Source organism: Caenorhabditis elegans, chromosome V, assembly GCF_000002985.6.
Source record: "Caenorhabditis elegans chromosome V".
In the NCBI taxonomy this organism is placed as follows: domain Eukaryota; kingdom Metazoa; phylum Nematoda; class Chromadorea; order Rhabditida; family Rhabditidae; genus Caenorhabditis; species Caenorhabditis elegans.
Window position 1 is genome coordinate 8,224,767 of NC_003283.11, and position 21,598 is coordinate 8,246,364.

Here is a 21,598-nt window from a genome sequence, read left to right on the forward strand (position 1 = left end):
CCGGCTGGTTCCTATTTGGCAAAGTCCCATCGTTTCCCCCTAATAATCTCAACAAATACCTATGCAGCTACTGTTTGCCCCCCCCCCCTTGCCTTATAATAGGCGGAGCCTTGAGAGCTTTGAGATTAAAGAAGCTCTGCACGGACCAGTTACTTTACGGACCACGTACCGCATTGGTACAGTCACACTCGCTCGAGCATGAACTGCGACACCGCTCAACCGTGGATGATGTCTTCTTATCATCCATCAACAACATCTGATGTCTTCTGGACAACAACACCATCGTCTACTTCAACGACTCCAAGCTCTGATAATGGAATTCAACAATATTCGTCGATATCTACGTCATCGGGTTACGGTAAGTACAATTGTCTGTAATTCGGCTTTTCATTTAAGAATTACATGGGTTTTACATGGATTTTTTTAGTAACTTATTCCACTGGCAGTGAAAACCTTTATAGATTCTTAATAATTAGTTACTATATCTTTAAAGAAATTGTCTGAAATCCTTACAGTATGAGATGAAAGTTAAGACAATTCTTTCTAGCAATGAAATCAAGCTAATAGAAACTATCAGTATTATTTTTAACGCAACTTTTTATCAGCCCCTGCCAACTCTCCTGCCAAAACTGCCGAAGTTAATCAACTTGGTGGAGTTTTCGTAAATGGAAGACCACTTCCATTTGAGATGCGTTGTAAAATAGTTGAGCTCTCGAGACAAGGAACACGACCGTGTGACATCTCTCGTCAACTAAAAATCAGTCATGGATGCGTTTCGAAAATATTGACTCGGTTCTCAGAAAATGGAACAATAATGCCTGGAACAATTGGAGGATCTAGACCGAGAGTTACTACGCCTAAAGTGAGTTTGAATCCGGCGTAGATTTTTCCAAAATTTTTTTTATTTTTTTCAGGTTGTTGAATATATTCGAAGTTTGAAGCGCTCTGATCCAGGAATTTTTGCATGGGAGATTCGAGATCGACTTATTTCTGCCGACATTTGCGATAGAGCTAACCTTCCATCAGTCAGTAGTATAAGCAGAATTCTTAGGAATAAAAACGGAGGAAATAGTTCAAGCTCATCAAGCTCTCAACTTCGATACATCAGAGATCAGCTCGCCGAGCAGCAGCAGCAACAACATCTACAACAACATCAGTATATGGAATATAACAATAATGAATTAAATCAAATTTCTGGAAATCTTGATTATCAAGTTTCATCTTCAAATACACCGCCATCTTATGATTCATATCACTTTATTGCAAATTGAATTGATAATTGCGGAAATATTTTTTTTGGCAATCGTATGATTATGTAAAGTTGTACAAAATAAATTAATTGATTGATTATTCATTAATGAGCGAATGTTCATGTAACATTTCGTCAATCATCAGCAGTCCAGACATCAGCTTCCTTTGGCTCAGAAGTTGATGGCCCTTCATTGCTCTTTGGCGACTCGGCCTCAGCAGACTCCGGAGTTCTCTGGAAATATATTTAAAAATTTCAATCGCTCATTTACAACACTGAAGTGTTAAAATTTTAATTAAAAACGTACCAGAATAGTACAATGTAATACCCTATCTGACTCCACTAATTACAAAACATGGTTTTTGGAAAATTTCTAAAGTTTCCAACAAAAAAAACCAAAATTCTCACCGCCTTCTGTCCTTCTGGGACCTGAAGTCTCTCCATCTGCTCACGCTGCATTTTCTCGAGCTTCTGAGTAGTGATGGTCTTCAATGGGATAAGCTTTGGCTTACAGAAGATCGGAGTCAACGTTTCGTCCTAAAATTCATAAGTACCAACAGCAATTAAAATATATCAAAACAATAATTTTCAAAAATTGAACATAAAAAAAACCGTACCTGGAACAAGTAGCACTCGTCGACAAATAACTTCTCTTCCAACTTCTCGCCTTGAGACATTACAACTCTAAGAAAAAATAATATAAATTATAATAATAATATAAAATAATATAATCGATTTTGTGCTCTCACTAAACCTTTCTTGTTTCTCGTTCTTCTCCGTTGCCGGGGCAACCTCTCCCTCGTCAACACCACCATTTAGAAAAGTGACCAGATCCATTTCGAATAGGTGTGTCGTGAGCTTTTTCCAAAAGCACTAATTAGCGAATTGAGAGATGCTGGAGAAATGGTAAATAGGCACGTTGATGTTATTCGAAAAATTTTGAAAATATTATTCAGAAAACATGTGATATCATCTCCAGGGAGAATGAAAATGTGGCTATACGACTGTGGTGATCATATTGAAAACAATTTTAAAAAACTTATGTTACAAAATGTTGAAAATGATTTCCATGATATGAAAACGATACTAGACGAAATTGGTAAGTGTAGGCAGATATAATGTTTGATACTAGGAACACGTGTCAACCGTATTCTCGGATATTCATGGATTACGAATATTTTTTCACAGAAATTGCGATTAAAAATGATTTTGATGCCAAAATTTAAAAAAATGGGATTGCCAGGCTTTCAAGTGGTCAGAATACACTGGCAAAATGCCCGAGATTTTAGAAAAACTGTCACAGATCTGTAAAAACTGAAATCCACAAATTTGATCGTTGGAAGATGATACGAAAAATTGTGATTATGATTTTTGGCAACATACAAGAATGAGGTAACTCTAAATAAAAAAATAAAAAAAGAGTATGCCCTACTGAAATGAGATCCTACCAAGATTGAATACCTTTAGTCTAAGAGTCTAAACTTGAGAACTTCACCATAACTACGGTTTTGGAGCTCTAGATCTAGAGATAGTAAAGTTTTAGAAAATTATCATCTGGCAAACTGGTAAAAACATTCTGATAGTTTGATTTTGATTCTAAGAATGTAATTTCGAACCCTAATGCAGTCAACCACGTGTTCAAATTTCATTCGCTTGTAATACAGTGTGGAGTAATCAACAAGACGGGCTCGTTGTTCAAAACTAAAATTTAAATTCCATTATTTCTCACTCTCGTTTAATAATGGCTTCTTGAATTAGGATGAGATATTTTGAATTCAAAGGCTGAATTTCAAATCTTAAATATGAAACTAGAAATATTTAGCGAACTACGATTTTCGAGATCCCATGTGGATAGACTAGTGAAATTTGAACAGTTGACAGAATTCTGAACACGATGTAATAATCAATTTTTTGGTTGAAAGCATTTAGGTTCGAACACACATTCTTAATGCTGATATGCTGAATAATTTGAATCCAAAATATGTTCACAACTACGTCAACTGATCGTATTTCTAGACTCCAAGATTCAACTTCTGGTAGGCCTTTCTTCAACATTTATATTATCACCTCACGTGTTCATTTTCTCCTAGATCATAGTGCCTTATTGAAACTTTTAAATACTTTTTAAAACTCCTAGTTGTCAATTTTATGAACCACCATTATTTTTTCAAGACTTTTCAAAATTCGTTCTTTCCGAAAGGTTATTTGAAAGGTCTCTTTGTAATAGCTGATATATTTCTGAAACGAAAAAGAAGAAATATGAAAACACAACTTCATAACTTAAAATATCTCTTGATAAAGAATGAGGGACAAATCGGAAAAATAAAATAAAAATAACATCCTTTGGTTATGTTTTGAAATCTGAAAACGAAAATTGGCGCCTAGCAACCGTCCAAATGGGAAAGAAAATTAGTGGTCGTGAATGAAAATGAAGAGAAGACCGGAGTTGAGATAGAAAACAAAGATTCTTTGATGTCATGCTATAAATATTTAATTATGGATTCTAGACTTGACTGATGCGGCCTCGATTTGAAGGTCCACCACCGCCAGAGGCATTTCTGTAGACACGGCCGCCACCTGCTCCAACTTGGACCCCAGGGAGTCTCAAATGTCCAGCAGAGTTCGTATGCTGTGGAAGTGTTCCACTACTACCAGCACCAGCAGGATTCTGATTCACTTCTCTTGAAAGCCCGGCCCAACTTCTACTCAAATTCAGCGATGGATTACTGCTCTCAAATGCATCATTGACTATGCCAATTCCTGGAGCAGAGCTCAATCTACCAATTGGAGGGTCAACTTGGCTTGAAATTCGATTGGAAGATCCTGGAGAATACATTGATGATGAAGCTGAAAAATTCAGAACATTACAAAAATTTTTTTGTAATCGGCCTCTGGTTTACAGCCATGGTAGCGTCATTAGTTATCAGACGGTAATTCGTGTCTTCACGGGCCTTCTAGTGTACGCCTAACACTATTGGGTAGTTTTTCGCCGCGCCCGACACTACGCGGGTTCCGCAGACGTCCATCGTTTGTGTACAAAAGAGGAGGAGTCGTGGGGAGCGAGAGAAGAGACGCAGAGAAGAGTAAGTAAAGAGCGGTGTGGGATAAAAGAAATTGGAGATCTGGATTTGCCAATTTAAAATTGTGACAATTTATTTTGCCTTAGCCTTTCTCATAATAATAACTATAGGAATGTTCGAAAATTCAAATAATTTCCGATCCCCATTCTTGAAACCAACCTCCGTAATCCGTAGATTCGGTATCTTCTGAATGAATGCTCAATGGTCTCTGATTTCTAGCAACTAGATCATCCATCGAATGAATGGGATTTCTTAATTTCTCTTTTTTCATTGATCTTCCAATACTATTTTTGGCAGAGTTTCGTGCGCCACTTCCATTCCACATTGTTGCAGGGCGTTCGCCTTCTGAAAATACATCAGATGTATATTGACAACACAGAATTTAAAATTAACCATATGGATGTTCAAATCCTCCAAAACTTTGATTCAAATGTGATGGGGACGGTGGTTCTAAATCTCTTGTATCAATGAAATCTCTCATTCGATGGGATGGAGATGGAGGTTCACGACTTGAAGTACTATCTTGTGATGCACTAAAATTCGTGTTGTCTGTTCCATCATTGAATTGAATTGGTTTATCATCCTGAAAGTATTCAAATATGTATGTTCTTCAATTTCTTTCAAAGTACCTGACACTTTTGATCGTCTCTAAATGTTTCGAAAATCTTCAAAATTGTTGCAAAGTTTGCCCTTTTAGTAGAATCAGAAGTCAAACATTGTTTTATAACTTTGTATATCCTTTTCGATGGACAATAGGAAGGTATTGGTAGAACACTTCCATTTCTGACATCAGTCATAATTCTTCTATTGTCTTTATCTCCATATGGAACTTCTCCGAATGAAAAAACTTCGTAGAGAAGTACACCATAAGCCCAAACATCACTCTTTGATGAAAACTGGAAATCTTTCAAAACTTCCGGCGCCATCCAACGGACAATTTCCATATTTTCCAAATCCGAACGATTCACTTGTCCATTGCTCAACTCTTTCGACATTCCCATCTCAAGTTTAGTCACACCTGGCCGGCCGGCAAGAAGGCACTTCCGCGCGGAAAGATTCTTATGAACATGAGGAAGTCTAAAAAAATTCAAATTAGACCAACAAAAAGCTTGCTCCCGGTGAGGCTCGAACTCACGACCTTCAGATTATGAGACTGACGCGCTGCCTACTGCGCTACGGAAGCACGGAAAAGGAAGGCCGCCAGTGCCTAGAGAAAACTTAACCTACCTCTCAAGATAGTTCATGCCACGGGCAATATCCACAGAAATTGAGAGAAGATCGCGTGGAGATAATTCAGAACTTTGGTACTCATTTGGGGTTCTAAAATCAAACTTTTAGGTTTGATGAGAAACAAATAGCCTTACGATTTTTGAAGAAACTTCAACAAGTTTCCACCTTCCATGTATTCCAATAAAATCAATTCCTGTCCAGGTGTAATGCAGACACCAAGTTCTTTGACGATATTCGGGTGATCGAGATTACTGAAAACGTTTCACTAGGAAAAAATCCCATTCTAAATTTGTATGAAACTTACTTTAAAAGAATTGCTTCTTTCATAAACATCATTTTCTCTTGGAATGAATGATTCGGCTTCAACTTTTTAATAGCAACTCTAACGTCTTTTTCCCAACTCATTGGTACTTCTTCAGCAGTACCACTATGAACAATTCCATATGCACACGTATCAATGTAATCATTGAAAGTAACAGTACTGTAATTGACTACCGGAAGATCTGAAATTAGATTATTTAAAAAAAGTACGGTGTAGGACAACGAACTTCTCATTTCACTCTCATATTCTGGAGGAAGAGATTGATGTGAAGAGGAAAAATTCATATTGGCAACTACGTCAAGTCGAATACAATTTCTTTCGTCTTCCGCTTCACGTTTCTTCTGCTGTTGACGACGGCGAGATTTCACTTAAATATTCTCAGGTTTTTGGACTTCTAGGAAAACTTAAACTTTAACCTACACCAAAAACAAGCCACTAAAATCATTGCTGCCAAAAGGAATATGATTGAAAGAAGCAGTAGATACGGTAATACTGAACTTGGTTCTTCTTCTTTCTCCTCTTTTTTATCTTCTGTATAAGCATAGGCTCCAAATCCTTCAATATTTGCTGCTCTAATTCGAAACTCTGAAACTTCGGTCGATGATGTTGAAGTTGAAGATGTTGTATCTGATTTTCCGGGTCTCCACCATGTTTTCCATCCATCTAATCCTCTTTCAGCAATCTCCCATTCTGCGGTTTTATTAATTCTAGTCTCAACGGCATAACTTGTAATTGGAGATCCTCCATCACTCATTGGTTCTTTCCAAGTTACAATCCATCCCTCTTCATCTTGCTTTGCTTCCACAAATTGAGGAGCTGTAGGTACTCCAGCTTTTGTTCGAGCTTGTTGCGGCAATTGGAGGTAGTCTTCTTTGAATGCTAGTACTTTTCCATCAATTGTATAGGTTCCTGTGTAGGTTGCCACAAATCGATAGTCATATGAAGTAGCTGACAAAAGGTTGGTAATTGGTACAAGTTCAGTTGTTACATCTGGTTCAAATGATACATTCATTGGAAATTGCCATTCATTATTAGCGCCACCAGACTCCCTGTACTGGACTGCAATTGAGCTTGGTCGATGCTCTGGTTCCAATCCATTCCATCGTAGAAGTAACGAAGATCCAGTAACATTATCAGGTCTCAATGTTCCTGGTACATCAAGAGTTCTAGCAACAGCTTCTGATGACACTGCATCGTCATCTTTCAGGATTGTAGCAGCATCCAGGTGAGAGATATGAGTAGCTGTTACCCAAAACTTGTACTCATTTGAAGGTCGAAGATTTGCAATTTTAACACGACATGGATTGATTAAGCAAGATGTTGTATCTGATGAAATGTTTGAAGAAACAGTTTCAGAAAGAGCAATGACTGCAATTGAAGTCGGTACAGAAATTCCTGCTGCTTGCTGTGAAATCTTATATTTTATCTCTGATATTGGAGCATTCAGCGTCTCTGGTAAATTCCAATACAGATAAACCGTATCTGGAGTAACTGGAATCGCATGAGGATCTCTTGGAGCGGATGGGTACCCAAACCCTGTTCGGAAAGATTTTGAAGCAGAAACTCCACTTGCTGGTGAATATCTATTGAGCCAAGTTACAGTTACATCATAGTCGGTTTCCTTGTCAAGAATTCCATTTTCCACGTGGATTCTGTCAGAGAAGCTTCTTACGTGCTTCACCTTATCAGTATTTTTCCGTGTAAAATATATTTCGTATTGGGTCTGTGGCATACTAACTTCTTGACAGGAAGATGATGATGAGCTCTTTGTAACTTCCAAGAATGATCCAGTTTTCCCTTCGTTCACAATTGAAAATACAATCCCTTTTGAAGACGGAAGTTCGAAGCAAGATCTTTCCGGATATGGTTGACTACTTTGACTGACCGCGAGTATTTGTTTCAGTGGTGGATTTGCAATAGTTATCGGTGTCACAGTGTCTTTCCCATAAATAAGCATTTCCGAAGAAGTGACAAATGCAAATAGTTTATCAGCAATTGCAAATGATGATATATCTTTGAGACCTTTATCTCCAAATTTGGTCCAATCAATTCTTACTTCGTTGCACTGTGAGTCTTCAGTAAGATCCACATATATCAATCCATTCCACGTAAGCGCATAAATTTTTGGTGAAGAAGCTCGATTCCAGGCAAATTCAGTCATCATCCAAGTAACAGTTTGACTTGCCAAACATGATACAGTTAGTGCCAGATTAGCTTCAGTATTCTTGTTCATATCAAGTGCAAATAGTGATCCATTTTTGGTAAGCAAGTAGGCAGTGCTATTACCAGAATACGCATTAAGGGTTTTAATAGTTTGAACTTACTTCATAAAAGGATCATAAGCAAGCTGTTTTGCATCAGTCGCGGATGTTAGTTGAATCAACTTATGCGGGTTTAGAAGTGAAGTTGAAAGAAATGGCTCAAGAGATAACTGATATACATTTGTGCCTGCAACAAATATTAAACGATTTCCGACCCAATCAGAAGTCATTGCATCAATTCGTGTTACATCTCCACCAATTGACACCTGAGAAGGAAGGATCGGTGATTTGAAATTTATAATTTTTTTAAAATAAAACCTACCTTATGTACTGTATTATCAATATGATTTGTATCAATCTGAACCAACACTGGCTGTGCAGACTCTCCTTCTTTCCTGACAGCGTACAAGTCTTCCCCAATGAATGCCATTGCTTGGTACTCTAACTAAAAGTTTATTTCTAAAAATTATATCTAACAGAAAGTATACCTTGACTGGTTGTGCAACTTGCCGTGTCTCTCTTCTCGGTTCTTCATGAGCGAGATCATTAATTGATATCAGAGAATTTGTGGAATCAATTGCAAAAAGTTTAACAAGAGGTTTAAGTTCTGAAATACTGCACAATAAGAACATATAAACTTCAGAAGCTTCCTTACCAGAACTGTCAATTGTGATCAACTCTGAAAAACTTCCAATATTCGTTGGCTCATTTGCAGCTGCTGCCTGACAAGACACTTTTCCAGATTTTACAGCAAATGAATAATGTGATTGAGAAGTAGTAACAGGTCCACCAATCCAACTTCCATCATCTTTTGTGCAGTTGACAATGTACTGATAAGGTGTTCCATTCCATTCACTCGGAGGACCCCAGAAAAATGAAATGAGAGCTCTAGGACCGTCGACAGTTTTTTGTTGAGTTGCAAATATTCTCAATTGAGTTGGAGAAGTTGGTGGTTTTACTGGCGCTGTTAGTCCGGTTCTGTTGAGTACTGCTGTGGCCCACGGTGTCATTGCTTGCACAGAGACGTCAAATCTCTGCGCCGAACTCCAAGCTTCCAGAACTTCGGACGGGATTGTGAAGTTAGTTTCACTCTGAATCGTGATTATCGGTGGGTCTTGGCCTCCCATTTTTTCTCGAAAAATTGAAACTTTGAAGAGTACAGTTCCAGCTTCTAATGGTGGGGATAATGTCCACTGAAGATTCGTTTTACTTCCATCAATAAATTTGATTTCATCACTGAACTCAATTTTGTGAGATATTGTTGCATATCGTAATGGTAGAATATGATCAACTCTTTCCAATTCAGTCGCAACATTCACCACTTTCAGTTTTTTGTCAGTTTGAACAATGTGATTGTTTTTCGTAACAAGTATCATTTTGTCATGAAGAATCAGAAATCGACGAAATCTGAAATTTTTCTATTTGAATTTAGACAACGATTTAAATAAACTCACGGAACAATTGATGGAACACTAGCAATATCCCGTGGAGTTCTATTTTCTGGATCTGATTCCCAGAGAGTTATTGTTCCATTTCTTGCCTGTGTTAGAAAATGAACCATTCCGGTTGTATCATCACTTGATATTCCCATAACTTCGGAACAAGCTTCCAATGGTTCCTCGCATGAGAAGTATCTGAAGCACAACTTTCGGAGATGCCTCTACATCGAACCTGTACTTACTCGAAATCAAAAGTGGTTGGCAGCCGGTAAGATGTAATTTTATAAGATGAAGCTATCAGAATGATAGATCTCGCTGGCATTATAGACATCATTTCGACAAAAAGTCCATCTTTGAAAGGTTTTGGTAAACCAGCAGTGTCATCCAAATATTTTTTGAATATTCCCATCCAAAATTTGTATTTTTTATTGTAAAACTAATTTGAAATTCAACAAACCGAATGATCTCCAGCTAGATACACAGTTTTTGTGGTGTTATCCAGAACATGAGGATATTGAAGTTTTTCCACAATTTTTACAGAATCATCGGCAGGTATAATATTTCCCAAAATATCAACACTTATAATATCATCTGCCTGTCTTTTTGTGAAAACAAAGGGAACAACTGAAAAATTATACAATCAATTTTGTTAATGATATGCAAGCTCACCGTCTCCTAAATCTGGGAGAGCTGTATTTGAAGTAGAAGTTGGTATTGAACAAAAGTCATCACTACATACTTGTACTTGTGCATTGTATATGTTTCCAGGTGTAACGTCAATTTTCTATAAATGAATTAAATATCTTCAAACTGAAAAAGTTTACCCTACCATTTCAGTATTGGAGGTATATATTTCAATTGGTGAAAAATCAGTGATATCTGGAGCTGTGACTTTTAGAAAATATGTGAAGTTTCTCCAAGAGCTGCCTTGTGCTTGAAACGGTAATGTGTTAGATTCATCCCATGACACTCTTGCTGTCTTATCTGATGTGAGCATTGCTATAGTGGAGACTGCGGTTATTCTTGGCTTCAGCAAAATCTCTTCCAGAACTCCAAACGACATAAGGGAGCTGGAGTAGGTAAATCTGAAAATAAATTCCAAAATCAAGTTGATGAGAGTGGGATTCGAACCCACGCCCCCGGAGGGACTGGTGCCTAAAACCAGCGCCTTAGACCACTCGGCCATCTCACCGTAAAAATCGGATTCCTGGGTCTCTTCAAGAGAACACAGTTGTTACAGGTAACCGACAGGTGCTAACGCGTAAGAGAGCGCAGACAGCGAAGGGAAAAGGTAAGAGACTTACTTGTTAGGTATGTCCTCTTCCGATCGTTGGAGGTTTTCAGCAAAAATGCAGTTCTCGTCTGCGTCGGTTTCCCCACACTTCTTTTTCATCCAATAAATTAGATCATTTTTTATTCTAAAATGTTGAATATCCGCGTAGCCCACGTCCTTGAAAATGTGAACATGATCCGTGACCGGATTCAGTGTCATCATGGACCCTGAAATTTCAAAATTTGACAGTGAATTTGAAAAATTACTAGAATACCATTTTGTAGAGCTGAATATAGAAGAAACTTGGAAACATCAAAGAAAATTCCATTGGAAGGAGACATATCTGAAATTTTAATTTTTTCGCTTTTCGAAATGTGTTTGGTATTTACTCTACACAAAATAAATGTTAAAAAATATTACCTTGAAGATATTGTAAACTGGCAACTGTTTCTATTCCTGTTGCATTGAATGCAACCATCTCAGTCCGATAAACTTTATTGTCGGCATTTAGTGTGTAAACATGCCTGAAAAGTTTTATTTTCCATTATTAAATTAAAAACTGGAATGAATTGGCTAAAGCCGGAGGGTCTCTACAGAACATTTTGAAACCAAATCTTTTGTCAGCCATTGACGAATCAAAAAAAAATCTGACCCATTGACTGAATCCAAAGTTATCTCCTTCGGTGCATTTAGAGCATCATTATTAACAATTAGCACACAATTCGGACTCTCCTCTGCCTCCATCGTTCTTAATTTGCATCGAATAATTCCTTTATCGTGTTGAACTGCATAAAGAGTTCTCTGGATATGGTCGATTTCAATTTGATTGATTTTTGTATCCATCTCTCCAACTGTTTTTAATTGAATAACAGAGGATGGTTGATCCTCGTCAGTTTGATTGGCAGACATTTGATATGTCCACAGCGATCCCTTTGAGCTTCCAATGGCAATGGTGGTATCGGAGATTCCAGCAATAGCTGAATATTTTTCTGGTATGAACAGCTATCAAGATAAAGACAAACCAGTAATTGTGTCATCCGTTGGTAATGGGAAGGGAATTACAGTAGCCGAATCTCCAAGAGCATACTGATCAATTTCACTTTCTAGGAGATGAGTTCCGTTTGAAAATATAAGACGGGAAGATGCAACAGAAACAAGTTCGATTTCAACTGAACAAATTATTATTGAAAAACGGTGACAGATCAGAAAATTTGCGGTACAATTTAGATTCAATAAAATTGCATATGAAATTTTCTTACTATCTTTTTAAAAATTTCTTTCAAAAACTCAAAACTCACCCTGATTAACATAAAAATCCAGTTTAATTTCCACAAACGCCGTCGTTGCACCATGCTCATCAATTGCAGAAATTGAAGCTTTACAACAATTATCTCTTGGAAGATTTGAGAATAAATGACACCTGGCAATTGATTCCTCTGTGTTGATTGTGTTATCATTCAGCGTCATAATTGTCAACTTGAATTTCGGCTGAAAGTTACAGAATTGGAATTAAATATTCATACTTTAGCGATCCTCTACCGTTGGTTGATTAGTCCTGTAGCAAACAGCTACTCGATCATCAGAAAGTTGCAATTGTCCTATAACTTCTAATGTTGTTCCAGATTTTGATAATGGAAGATGATATGTTGTTGTTCTAGAAACAAGAACCTGATTCCGATATGACAGTGCTAATCGTACTTCAACGTGTTCCCCGTGCTCAAAAGGAACATGAACTTCAGATGACAGAGATGAGTTTCTGAATGAATTCTGAGGAAGCGATGTCCATCTCCATCCGAGAATTCCATTAAGTGGTTTTGTTTGGGAAAACCAGAAAATATCGGCATTTGCGATTTCTTTCAACTCTTCTGCTAAAGTTTCAGGGAACTCCCATTTCAGTTTCATTGATGTTTCGAGTACCTCCATGTTTACATGAACTTGGATAAGAAGCGCTGAAAATAACCGTGATAATTTTTATAAATTTAAATGAGAAACCTTGAGCCTGAGCTAGAAACGAAACAAGAACTGCTCTACATCCCTGTTTACAGGCATTCGACACAATTCCTTCTTCTGAACATTTCACATCACATTTAGATTCTCTTTCATCTACATCTTCACATCCATGTCTACACTGAAAAATAAATTTTTGACAAACATCACAACACGGTATTCAGTTTTTACTGATGAAGTTCATGCACTACCAATAAAGTCAAGAAGTTCTCTTTTCCCTTGAGGATTTTTGAAAAGATCTGTTGAAAGACTTGATTTTTGTTATATGCTGAAAAAAATTGTGGAGCATTTGGACCAAACTTTTCTTCACATGGATAAAACCCCTAAGTTTACATTGAATGGAATCAGCTGTTCTTCATGAAAATTCTCAGAAGGTGATACACAATACTGTATAATTTCTATAAAGGAATACAATATTTCAAAATATCAGTTGTTGAAATAAATTAAAACATGTTTTCTTAAAATCTTACCGATGAAATTCTACTTGAGTAATTGTATTCAGCAAGACCCGTCCAGTGAACTTCACCCGAATCAAGTGGATATGCCTGTGAAATATTTTTGATTATCTGAATATTCCTAGCATTCTTACCAAATTCCTCTCCTCACATTGACTTTGGCATGTTTTTAACGATGAGGAGAATACGGTAGCTGATTTCACAACATCATGGAGGAGGAAGAACAACAAAAACAGAATAGCAAGTGATCGGAGGTGCAAAGAAAGCATATAAAGAAGAGGATGAAGTCGTCATGTACAGGCTGTCTTCTCCCGATACACAGATCATTTGCACGTCCTCTTCTCTCTCCTCCGGATCAATTCCTTTGGATGTCTGCGTCTCTTCGTAAGATCTTGATCTCTATTCATGTAATCAATTGAATATCATTGACAACGACATCACATCAACATTTCTTCTTCTTCTTTTGTCTTTTTTCTTCTTTTCATGCTGATGATGCTGTCATTTGAGTGCCCTAGATTACTCAAACACTCGTAAATTTTTTTTTAGTTTCGGTTTCCGTTTTGAATATTATCAAAGTTTGATGTCACCTTTTTATTCGTGTTTTCTTCAATAATATGGATGCAATTTACCGCAACTTCTCAATTAACTTCACCAACCTTCCAACACACATTAGTCTGGGTAACTTTTATTTCTGAAATTGTATTTCTTTAATTTCTTGTTTGTTTATTTATTTTTCAAAAAACTTATATGTGCGACATTTTCAACAGCGAATTCAATTTGTTTGGCTTTATTAATGGAAAATAAACAAATAAAAAGTATAATTTAAAAAAATGATGGAACGAGTTTTCGTAAATTGAATTTAATGAAAAATGCATTTCAATGTATCCTTTCGAAAGAATTTATCAGACTTCTCATCAAGTATTTTTCGATTTTCTTGAAATCATTAAGTAACAACAAGTTAACTACCGATTGATCATATCTAAATAATTTGGTTTTGTTATTATCCTACACTAAAACTAACCTGTAGCAATTTGCATGTAGACGCTCTCGGCTTTTATCAAAATGACATTTCAGTTGAGATCCAGGAGGGTTCATACAATTCTCTGTAAGTGAACAGAGGACCCACCTAAATTTTGATCAAATTTCATTATTTTAAAATTAATATTTTCCCCCACCATTTTACAATTTTCAGTGTATATTTTGTTCGAACAACAAACATATTTCCCGGTCCAATTTGACGTTCTTGTTGTAGAAGTTGAATGGAGTCGGATGGAAAATAGGATAGTAGGTCTGAAAATTCAACTTAAAAATTGTTAGCTTAAAAAATACTTACCTGGATGTAAAACATCGAAGTTACTGTGATCAGTTTCTCGGAAAGAAATCAACGACGAGTAATAATCACTTATTCGCTTTGAAGCGATTTCTTTGAATAATTTGCTGATGACATCAGGTTTTATCATTTTCATATTGGCATCAATCCACCAAATAATTGGAAATTCTCTGAGTACCTCAGCTAATATTAATCCTTTGAAGTGATACTTCCAATTGTTCACGAAGTTAGGATAACACGAAGAATTGAACTGTCGGAATTCTAATTTTTCATCTTTGGGCAACGAATTAACATAACTTGTGCTCAGATTTAGACCATAAAGGATGTATTTCTGATATGGATAAAATTTTCGTATGGATTCCAACGACTTCAAACTATAGTTGAAATGATCATCGGAAGTTGCAGAAACAAATATTACTTCACTTTCATATTTCAAACTATCAGATATTTTTACAGCGTTGGTAGGCTTTCCTATCAATTCTGAAATTAAAATCACCAAATTTTACATACTTTCATTGAGAAAACCTACCCAACTTGTATAATGTATCCAACAAACCACATTCAAATTTTTTACCAATGGAGCTAGAGTTTTGAGGGTCTATATAACAAAAGTTGTCATATTCACCATGCTTTTTGGACCAACACGTGCATCCATAATCATCAAAACTCTCTAACTTTTCAGTGTTCTGAAAATTCAAATAATAAGTGCGCTATTTGGAACTGTACTCACAATTTCTCTATTAGGCATAACACGCAATAAAATCAAGAAAATTGTAAATATTGATCCAAGTACGAGGAGGATTGGAACTCGAAATAATTTTTTAATGGTTAATTGAGACAATTTCTGACGTCGTTTGTGCATGTCGAGTAATGAAATTGCATAGAAAAACTTTCAAGCTAGTTGCTTGGAAACGTTTGAATATTGTTTAAAATAGTATCGTCAATAATTTAAAACCACGTTGGTCACTTGTTCAACATTTATGTTTTTATTATTTAGATGAATGAAAAAAACATTTCAGATGTATTTGAAACGACTTTTTGACATAAAAATTCATTTTACAAACATGACAAAAACATCAAAAATTCAAATAATAATATAACAATTTAAATTCTACTAAAAATGTCTCTATGTAGTGATGAGCATTAGAAGATTTAGTACGGATTGATCAAATCTAAAATGAACGCTTAAAATATTGTGCGAAAAGTTTAATGTTTACCTGACACAATTGGCAAATTAATTATACCTGAATTAGTTTAGTAAGTATCAGATAATGGTTAATCAGTTCATGAAATCAGTTAGTGAGAACTGCTTTAATTTTTTTCAAATATACTAGCAGAAAATAAACAAATAAAAAGTAAAATTTAAAAAAATAAAATAAAAACTCAAAATGTTCCTTTTGTTGCTTGCTAACAAAAGCATGTATCTCTCTCTCTCACACAAAATAGACTACTTAAAAGACAGATTCGTAGTAATATCTTCCGAAAAAACATTTTCGTCCGTGACTTCTTTTGAAAATTAAATCAACAATTTATTAAAAACCCGAATTTCGAAATAGCACGCCCGGACAAAAAATTGCAAAATAATATAAGATTGGCACTTTAAAAGTAAGATCCAAGTTTTGAATGATATTTTTTATAGTCTTGAAATTCATTCAGCATCAGTAGGTTGAGCACAGATTGGTCAAATCTGAAAAAATTGTTTCGAATTCAGATATCAGTAAAACTGTACCTATAGCAATTAGCAAATTGAGTATTCCTATCATTATCTGGAAAACGACAATAAACTTGAGCACCTGGTGGATTCATACACTTCTGGTCAAGGGCACACAGGACCCACCTTAAGAACAAATTATTTAAAAACAAATTTATATGTGATTTATCTAAAATAAATATTTTAAAGACTGACCATTTTACTGTCTCAACAGTGTATTTGGTTCTTGCAAAGAAGATAGTGTTTGCACCCAGCTGGGCTCCACGATTAGGATCTTTCAAAAGTGATATGGAATTTGTTGGGAAAAACGTTAATAACGCTGCAAAAAACATTACATAAAATATTTGTTATTTGTTACTTACATTTAAATAAAGTGGCAAAGTTGCTGTGACTTGAATGAATGAAAAAGTATATAGGGATTTGCTGAAAGTACAGAAGAGTTATTATGTTTTCAAAAAATTTCACTTACTACTCTAGTATCAGTTTTCTTAGAATTTTCAGATAATTCTTTTGAAAATGCTTCAATAAGCCCAGCAGTTTTAACTGAAATATGCGCATCCATCCACCAAATGTATTCATACTCCTTCATAACTTCTGCCACAATAAGTGGCTTAAATCGATATTCCATCCAATTATTTGTATAATCTGGATATCCACTAGTGTCAAACACACGGACTTCGATTTTCTCAAACTTCTCTTTTAATTGACTTATACACGTCTCTTTGAGACTCAAGCTGTATAATATAAACTTTGCATTTGGATACATTTTATAGACTGAAGAAATGCTGTTCGTCGCTTGCTCATAGTGATTATCCGATGTTGCCGAGACGAATACAATGTTTTTAGAAATTTCATCTGTACTTTTGAAATCTACAAATGGTCCAGGGTTGTCAACGAGATCTGAAAAAATGCTTGATTTTCATTAAATGTTTTCGAAATTGTTTTGCTTTAGAGAATCGTTCTTAACTAAAATTGAACTATAAGAAATCTATCAAAAAAAATGTTGGTATATTTTTCACTACTAAAGAGTTTCGCAAAATTACTACAAGGGTGAACTTTTGGAGATTTTTGCCAAATTCAAAAGTGTCTGTGAACAGGAAAATTTTCTGGAAGTTTCTAGAAAAAAAATTAGTTTGGAAAACTCTGAACATTTTGACCAATTTCATAACAGATTTTTCAATAAAACTATAAGTTTCATACTTCACTACAAACTGTTCTACAAATTTAAAGTTGCGAGCAAAGAAAGTACGGTTTTTGGGTTTTTAATTTTAACTTAAACTCACTTAATTTCTCTAAAATGGGTAAGTGTCCACAATCAAATTGTTTTCCAATGGAAGTTAAATTCTGTGGGTCTGTATAACATAAGTTAATATGTTTTCCAGATTTTTCCGATTTGCAGTCACAGCCTGGTGAAGATCTTTGTGATGCTGCGATTTGAGATTGGGCTGGTTTTGATTCAGATGAAGTATTGATAACTTTTGATGATCTTTGAGGTTTTTCATTTGATTTGACCAGATTACGTGGATGTACTTCAATATTCTGAAATTTTATAAATCCAAATATTATACTGCAAACATATTTTTGTAAAAATATAAAATATTTTATCTGTGATTATAAAAAATAATGGATTTTTGTGCTGTTCAAAGTTGCAGATTTGATACTTACCTCATAATCGGTAACCTCACTATAGTGTGATAAAATCAAAAATATAGCTAAAGTGACTCCAATGACAAGTATCAGTTTGTCACGCATCGGTTTTCTCATTATGAAAAATCCTGGAAATTTGCATTCGAAATCGGCAGTTGAGAAAAAAAACGAGCACATAAAAATATTCAAAGTTGGAAGGATAAGATGATTACGAAATGAAAAAAAAATCATGGGAAAGAAACAAACTAATCACTTTTTGTATAGTTTATAACAGTCAAAATAGCTTATTGGACAGTAACTCCGCATTGTAAAATAAATACTCACATAAAAACTGATAATGTGTATCAATTGAAAAGGAAAGGCTTATAAATGACGTATCGAAAACTTTTCCCATACGAACTATCACTTTTTTCATGGACTTTTCAGGTTTTGAAAAAAAAAAATTAAAAAACTGATCCTGATTGAAATTACATTCCAGAATATCTTCCAGGAAAAATTACTGAAAATAGGAAGTTTCAAAAACTTTTTAGGTTCAATGTTCACAGCTGACATGTTAAATTTAGTGTGTCTAGAAAAAGAAGAACATGTAACAGGGCAAGAGCAAAATCAGTCGCACCTTATACACATTTATAGGCAAACTTTGTTATCATTTTGTGGTTGATTCATCAATGGGAGTTTCCTCGTACACTTTGAGTTTATCTATTAAAAAGGATGATATATTGATTTTTATTTTAGAATGAATTTTACTAACAAATGACTTAAAACAAAAGCAGTTTTCGAAAATTTTCGTAGTCATGGATTTGAATTTTAAAAAAACCCATAAACTTTCTGCCAAAGTTTATGTGAGAAATACATGAAACAGAGAAAAATACACGCTTTATCTTTTTTTTGTTATACCTGCGGAAAAAAAAATTGTGTATTATCTGTAGAGAATGGAAACAATTTTATAGACAAAAAATATTTAAACCCGAAAGAAACATGAAATTTGTTCATAAAATTCTAAAAGACTGATCCAATTTTTGATCGATACAGTTTATAGTCTTGGAAGTCGTTCAACATCAGTAGATTTATCACAGACTGATCGAATCTGAAATTAAATTTGAAAGTGAATCCATTAATTTGTTAGCTTACCTGAAACAGTTTGCAAATTTAGTATTCCTATCATCTATAGCAAAACTACAATACACTTGAGCACCTGGGGGATTCATACAATTCTTGTCAAGTGCGCAGAGGATCCACCTGTTAATAATAACAATAGTTGAAAACAACCACTGATCAAAAATACCATTTGAAAGTCTGAATTGTATACTCAGTCCTTGAAAAAAACATTGTATTGGCACCCATCTGACCACCAAGATTGGGATCTTTTAATAGAGGAATCGAATTTGATGGGAAGTAATCTAACAAATCTGAAATTTGAATAATTGATTAAAAACTGAACTTGAATAGTTTTTAGCTACCTGTGAACAAAGTCGCAAAGTTACTGTGACTGGAATGAATAAAATAGTAAATTGAAATAGGCTGAAACAATATTTACCAATTTTTAAAAATTAACAACGATGCACTTACAACTTTAGTAACTGATTTCTTTGTATTTTCTGAAATTTCCTTGAATAAATTCTCAATCATACCAGGTTTCTTCACTGAAATATGTGCATCCATCCACCATATATTTTCATAATCTTTCATAACTTCTGCTAGAATCAATGGCTTAAATCGATACTCCATCCAATGATTTGTATAATTTGGATATCCACTTGTATTGAAAACACGAACTTCGAGATTTGAAAACTGTTTTTTGATAGTTTGGGTATAGAATTTGTTAAGTCCAAGACTATACAAAATGAATTTAGCATTATGATAGAATTTGTAAACAGAGCCAATTGAATGTGTCGCCTCGTTGAAATGATTTTCGGAGACTGCGGAGACAAATACCATATTTTTCGAATTTTTCTCCGAATCCGCAAGATCCACGTATGGCCCGGGATTTTCAACAAGATCTGAAAAAAATTAAAAATCGGTTCGGAGTTGAATATTATATTACTAAGTTTTTCTAGGATCGTCAAACTCGCACAGTCAAACTTTTTGCCAATTGAGGTTGAGTTCTGCGGATCCGTATAACAGAAATTATAGGATTTTCCAGTTGTTTTAGATATACAATTACAATCCACCGGCTCCACTTTTGCCGCTGGGGGTGGAGTTGCGACGTGTGGTGTTTTAGTAGATGACGTGGAAATGACCCTTGATGCAATTCGTGTAGTTTCTTGTAGCTGTTCAGTTTGTATTGCTAACCGAGGAATTGCTACGGTGTCCTAAAATGCATAGAAATTTTAATTATTGGAACTTTAGTTATTCAAAATAATAAAAGTTACCTTATAATCTTTATTTCTTGTGTAATGTAAAGAAAATAAGAAGCCGGAAAATGTCACTCCAAGGATAAAAAGAAGCGGACCTCGCATTGAATTCTTCATGTTCAGACAGCCTGAATTTTTGTTTAAGATCAATGTAATAAAAGAATCTCAAGATTAAATATCATTCGAATGAATAGATAACCAATGACGAATATCAGAAAAGCCCTAAAGTTGGTGAATAGGCGTTATTTCTGCAGATGTCAGCTACTACGTCAGAATGCATTTTTTATATTTCTGCAAACTTGCAAGAAAGTGACCTTTGTTAAGAATGTACCCGAAGTCTTCGGGTTAGTGAGGTTTGCTATGGAACAATTAATTAACCATTTGAAGGCCCGAGAGAAGCTTACCAGTAAAAGGGACGTTGAATTCGAACAAAACAAAAATTAGAACTGATTTGTTTAGACCACCCCAGTTTACTTGAATTCGTGGGTAGTATGTCCGTGGGAAGGTCAGCGTCGTTTTAATTTTTAATTTTCGAATTATATTTATGAAAAATCACTAAAAATTCTTATTTTGAACCACCCTCATTTTTAAATGATCTTTCGATCTATAATACTTTGACATGACTACACAAAAAAAGGTATTTACAAAGAAAATATGAAGCATGCAAAAAAATGTTCTCAGTCTCTCCGGCGTAAGATCGACATCTAAAATTTTGAATTTTATGGAGATGACAAAGAAAACGTTCGGAAAAAAGGCTTGCGCAAAAACCAACACGTTAGAACACAGATCAGCATCACAATATATTCTTGCTCGACGAAACATAAAGTGTTTGGAAAACTTTTGAAAATGGCGGAGAATGGCTTCCAGGGCAACAAAGTTACTAATTTATGAGCCGTCTCTTATTCATTGGGAAAAAACTGCGACAGAAAAAACCGATCACCTAGAATCGAAAAGAAGAGTGTATGGATTGTGCTTACTATTAGAAACAATAACGACATATCATTTTAAAAATTTCCCAGTGTACTTTTCCAACCATTAATACACATGTTGTGCTTAATTTTAATCAATTATTCAAGTCCTGCAGTGTTTTTGTTTTAAGTCGGCACATTTTTCAGAATATCCACAGCAACGCTCTTATTTGATCGAATGACATTTCAGCCTGTCTACATTGCCGCACTCTTTATACTTTTATTTGATTATCAGCTATCTGATTCTAAAATTAGAAAAATTGATAATGTTT

General features: G+C 35.1%; 6 protein-coding genes and 5 non-coding genes across 11 annotated transcripts; 3 read left to right on the plus strand and 8 right to left on the minus strand.

The window, feature by feature from the left end:
- The first annotated feature begins 167 nt into the window (after positions 1 to 167).
- On the plus strand, positions 168 to 1,350 carry pax-1 (Paired box protein 1 homolog). Its single transcript, NM_072719.2, has 3 exons — positions 168 to 358; positions 606 to 862; positions 915 to 1,350. Exons 1-3 carry the CDS (start codon positions 199 to 201, stop codon positions 1,269 to 1,271), a joined length of 774 nt encoding a protein of 257 aa, NP_505120.1. The 5' UTR covers positions 168 to 198; the 3' UTR covers positions 1,272 to 1,350.
- On the minus strand, positions 1,266 to 2,146 carry K07C11.10 (BBSome-interacting protein 1). The gene is made up of 4 exons (NM_072720.6): positions 2,004 to 2,146; positions 1,867 to 1,933; positions 1,658 to 1,786; positions 1,266 to 1,483 (listed from the first exon to the last, which is right to left on the minus strand). The coding sequence occupies exons 1-4, from the start codon at positions 2,084 to 2,086 to the stop codon at positions 1,385 to 1,387; spliced, it is 378 nt and encodes a 125-aa protein (NP_505121.2). The 5' UTR covers positions 2,087 to 2,146; the 3' UTR covers positions 1,266 to 1,384.
- Positions 2,147 to 3,509: 1,363 nt separating this feature from the next.
- rol-3 (Protein roller-3) lies at positions 3,510 to 13,643 on the minus strand. The gene is made up of 28 exons (NM_001269168.3): positions 13,451 to 13,643; positions 13,332 to 13,406; positions 12,847 to 12,982; positions 12,394 to 12,803; positions 12,153 to 12,342; positions 11,877 to 12,023; positions 11,507 to 11,831; positions 11,275 to 11,378; positions 11,129 to 11,197; positions 10,886 to 11,081; positions 10,411 to 10,666; positions 10,251 to 10,365; positions 10,039 to 10,205; positions 9,824 to 9,990; positions 9,597 to 9,776; positions 8,798 to 9,549; positions 8,631 to 8,749; positions 8,465 to 8,587; positions 8,206 to 8,408; positions 6,302 to 8,160; positions 6,108 to 6,248; positions 5,864 to 6,062; positions 5,694 to 5,810; positions 5,557 to 5,649; positions 4,959 to 5,406; positions 4,723 to 4,912; positions 4,489 to 4,674; positions 3,510 to 4,096 (listed from the first exon to the last, which is right to left on the minus strand). Exons 1-28 carry the CDS (start codon positions 13,583 to 13,585, stop codon positions 3,753 to 3,755), a joined length of 7,446 nt encoding a protein of 2,481 aa, NP_001256097.1. The 5' UTR covers positions 13,586 to 13,643; the 3' UTR covers positions 3,510 to 3,752.
- C16D9.11 lies at positions 4,134 to 4,203 on the minus strand. Its single transcript, NR_003467.1, has one exon. It is a non-coding gene; the product is annotated as a small nucleolar RNA C16D9.11 (small nucleolar RNA).
- C16D9.14 lies at positions 5,432 to 5,519 on the plus strand. The gene has a single exon (NR_069065.1). It is a non-coding gene; the product is annotated as an Unclassified non-coding RNA C16D9.14 (non-coding RNA).
- C16D9.t3 lies at positions 5,440 to 5,512 on the minus strand. The gene has a single exon. It is a non-coding gene; the product is annotated as a tRNA-Met (tRNA).
- C16D9.12 lies at positions 10,691 to 10,774 on the plus strand. Its single transcript, NR_069066.1, has one exon. It is a non-coding gene; the product is annotated as an Unclassified non-coding RNA C16D9.12 (non-coding RNA).
- Positions 10,692 to 10,773, minus strand: C16D9.t2. Its single transcript has one exon. It is a non-coding gene; the product is annotated as a tRNA-Leu (tRNA).
- A 444-nt stretch (positions 13,644 to 14,087) lies between the features above and the next one.
- Positions 14,088 to 15,262, minus strand: C16D9.3 (uncharacterized protein). The gene is made up of 5 exons (NM_001383354.1): positions 15,176 to 15,262; positions 14,650 to 15,126; positions 14,492 to 14,606; positions 14,338 to 14,442; positions 14,088 to 14,295 (listed from the first exon to the last, which is right to left on the minus strand). The coding sequence occupies exons 2-5, from the start codon at positions 14,780 to 14,782 to the stop codon at positions 14,193 to 14,195; spliced, it is 456 nt and encodes a 151-aa protein (NP_001370441.1). The 5' UTR covers positions 14,783 to 15,126; positions 15,176 to 15,262; the 3' UTR covers positions 14,088 to 14,192.
- Positions 15,263 to 16,162: 900 nt separating this feature from the next.
- Positions 16,163 to 18,132, minus strand: C16D9.4 (Alpha-1,6-mannosyl-glycoprotein 2-beta-N-acetylglucosaminyltransferase). Its single transcript, NM_072723.7, has 7 exons — positions 18,023 to 18,132; positions 17,641 to 17,896; positions 16,827 to 17,257; positions 16,720 to 16,780; positions 16,553 to 16,676; positions 16,376 to 16,483; positions 16,163 to 16,333 (listed from the first exon to the last, which is right to left on the minus strand). The coding sequence occupies exons 1-7, from the start codon at positions 18,107 to 18,109 to the stop codon at positions 16,246 to 16,248; spliced, it is 1,155 nt and encodes a 384-aa protein (NP_505124.2). The 5' UTR covers positions 18,110 to 18,132; the 3' UTR covers positions 16,163 to 16,245.
- Positions 18,133 to 18,912: 780 nt separating this feature from the next.
- Positions 18,913 to 20,791, minus strand: C16D9.5 (Alpha-1,6-mannosyl-glycoprotein 6-beta-N-acetylglucosaminyltransferase). The gene is made up of 8 exons (NM_072724.3): positions 20,763 to 20,791; positions 20,377 to 20,486; positions 20,049 to 20,316; positions 19,574 to 20,004; positions 19,465 to 19,525; positions 19,290 to 19,413; positions 19,136 to 19,243; positions 18,913 to 19,091 (listed from the first exon to the last, which is right to left on the minus strand). The coding sequence occupies exons 2-8, from the start codon at positions 20,473 to 20,475 to the stop codon at positions 19,004 to 19,006; spliced, it is 1,179 nt and encodes a 392-aa protein (NP_505125.2). The 5' UTR covers positions 20,476 to 20,486; positions 20,763 to 20,791; the 3' UTR covers positions 18,913 to 19,003.
- Between the last annotated feature and the right edge of the window lie 807 nt (positions 20,792 to 21,598).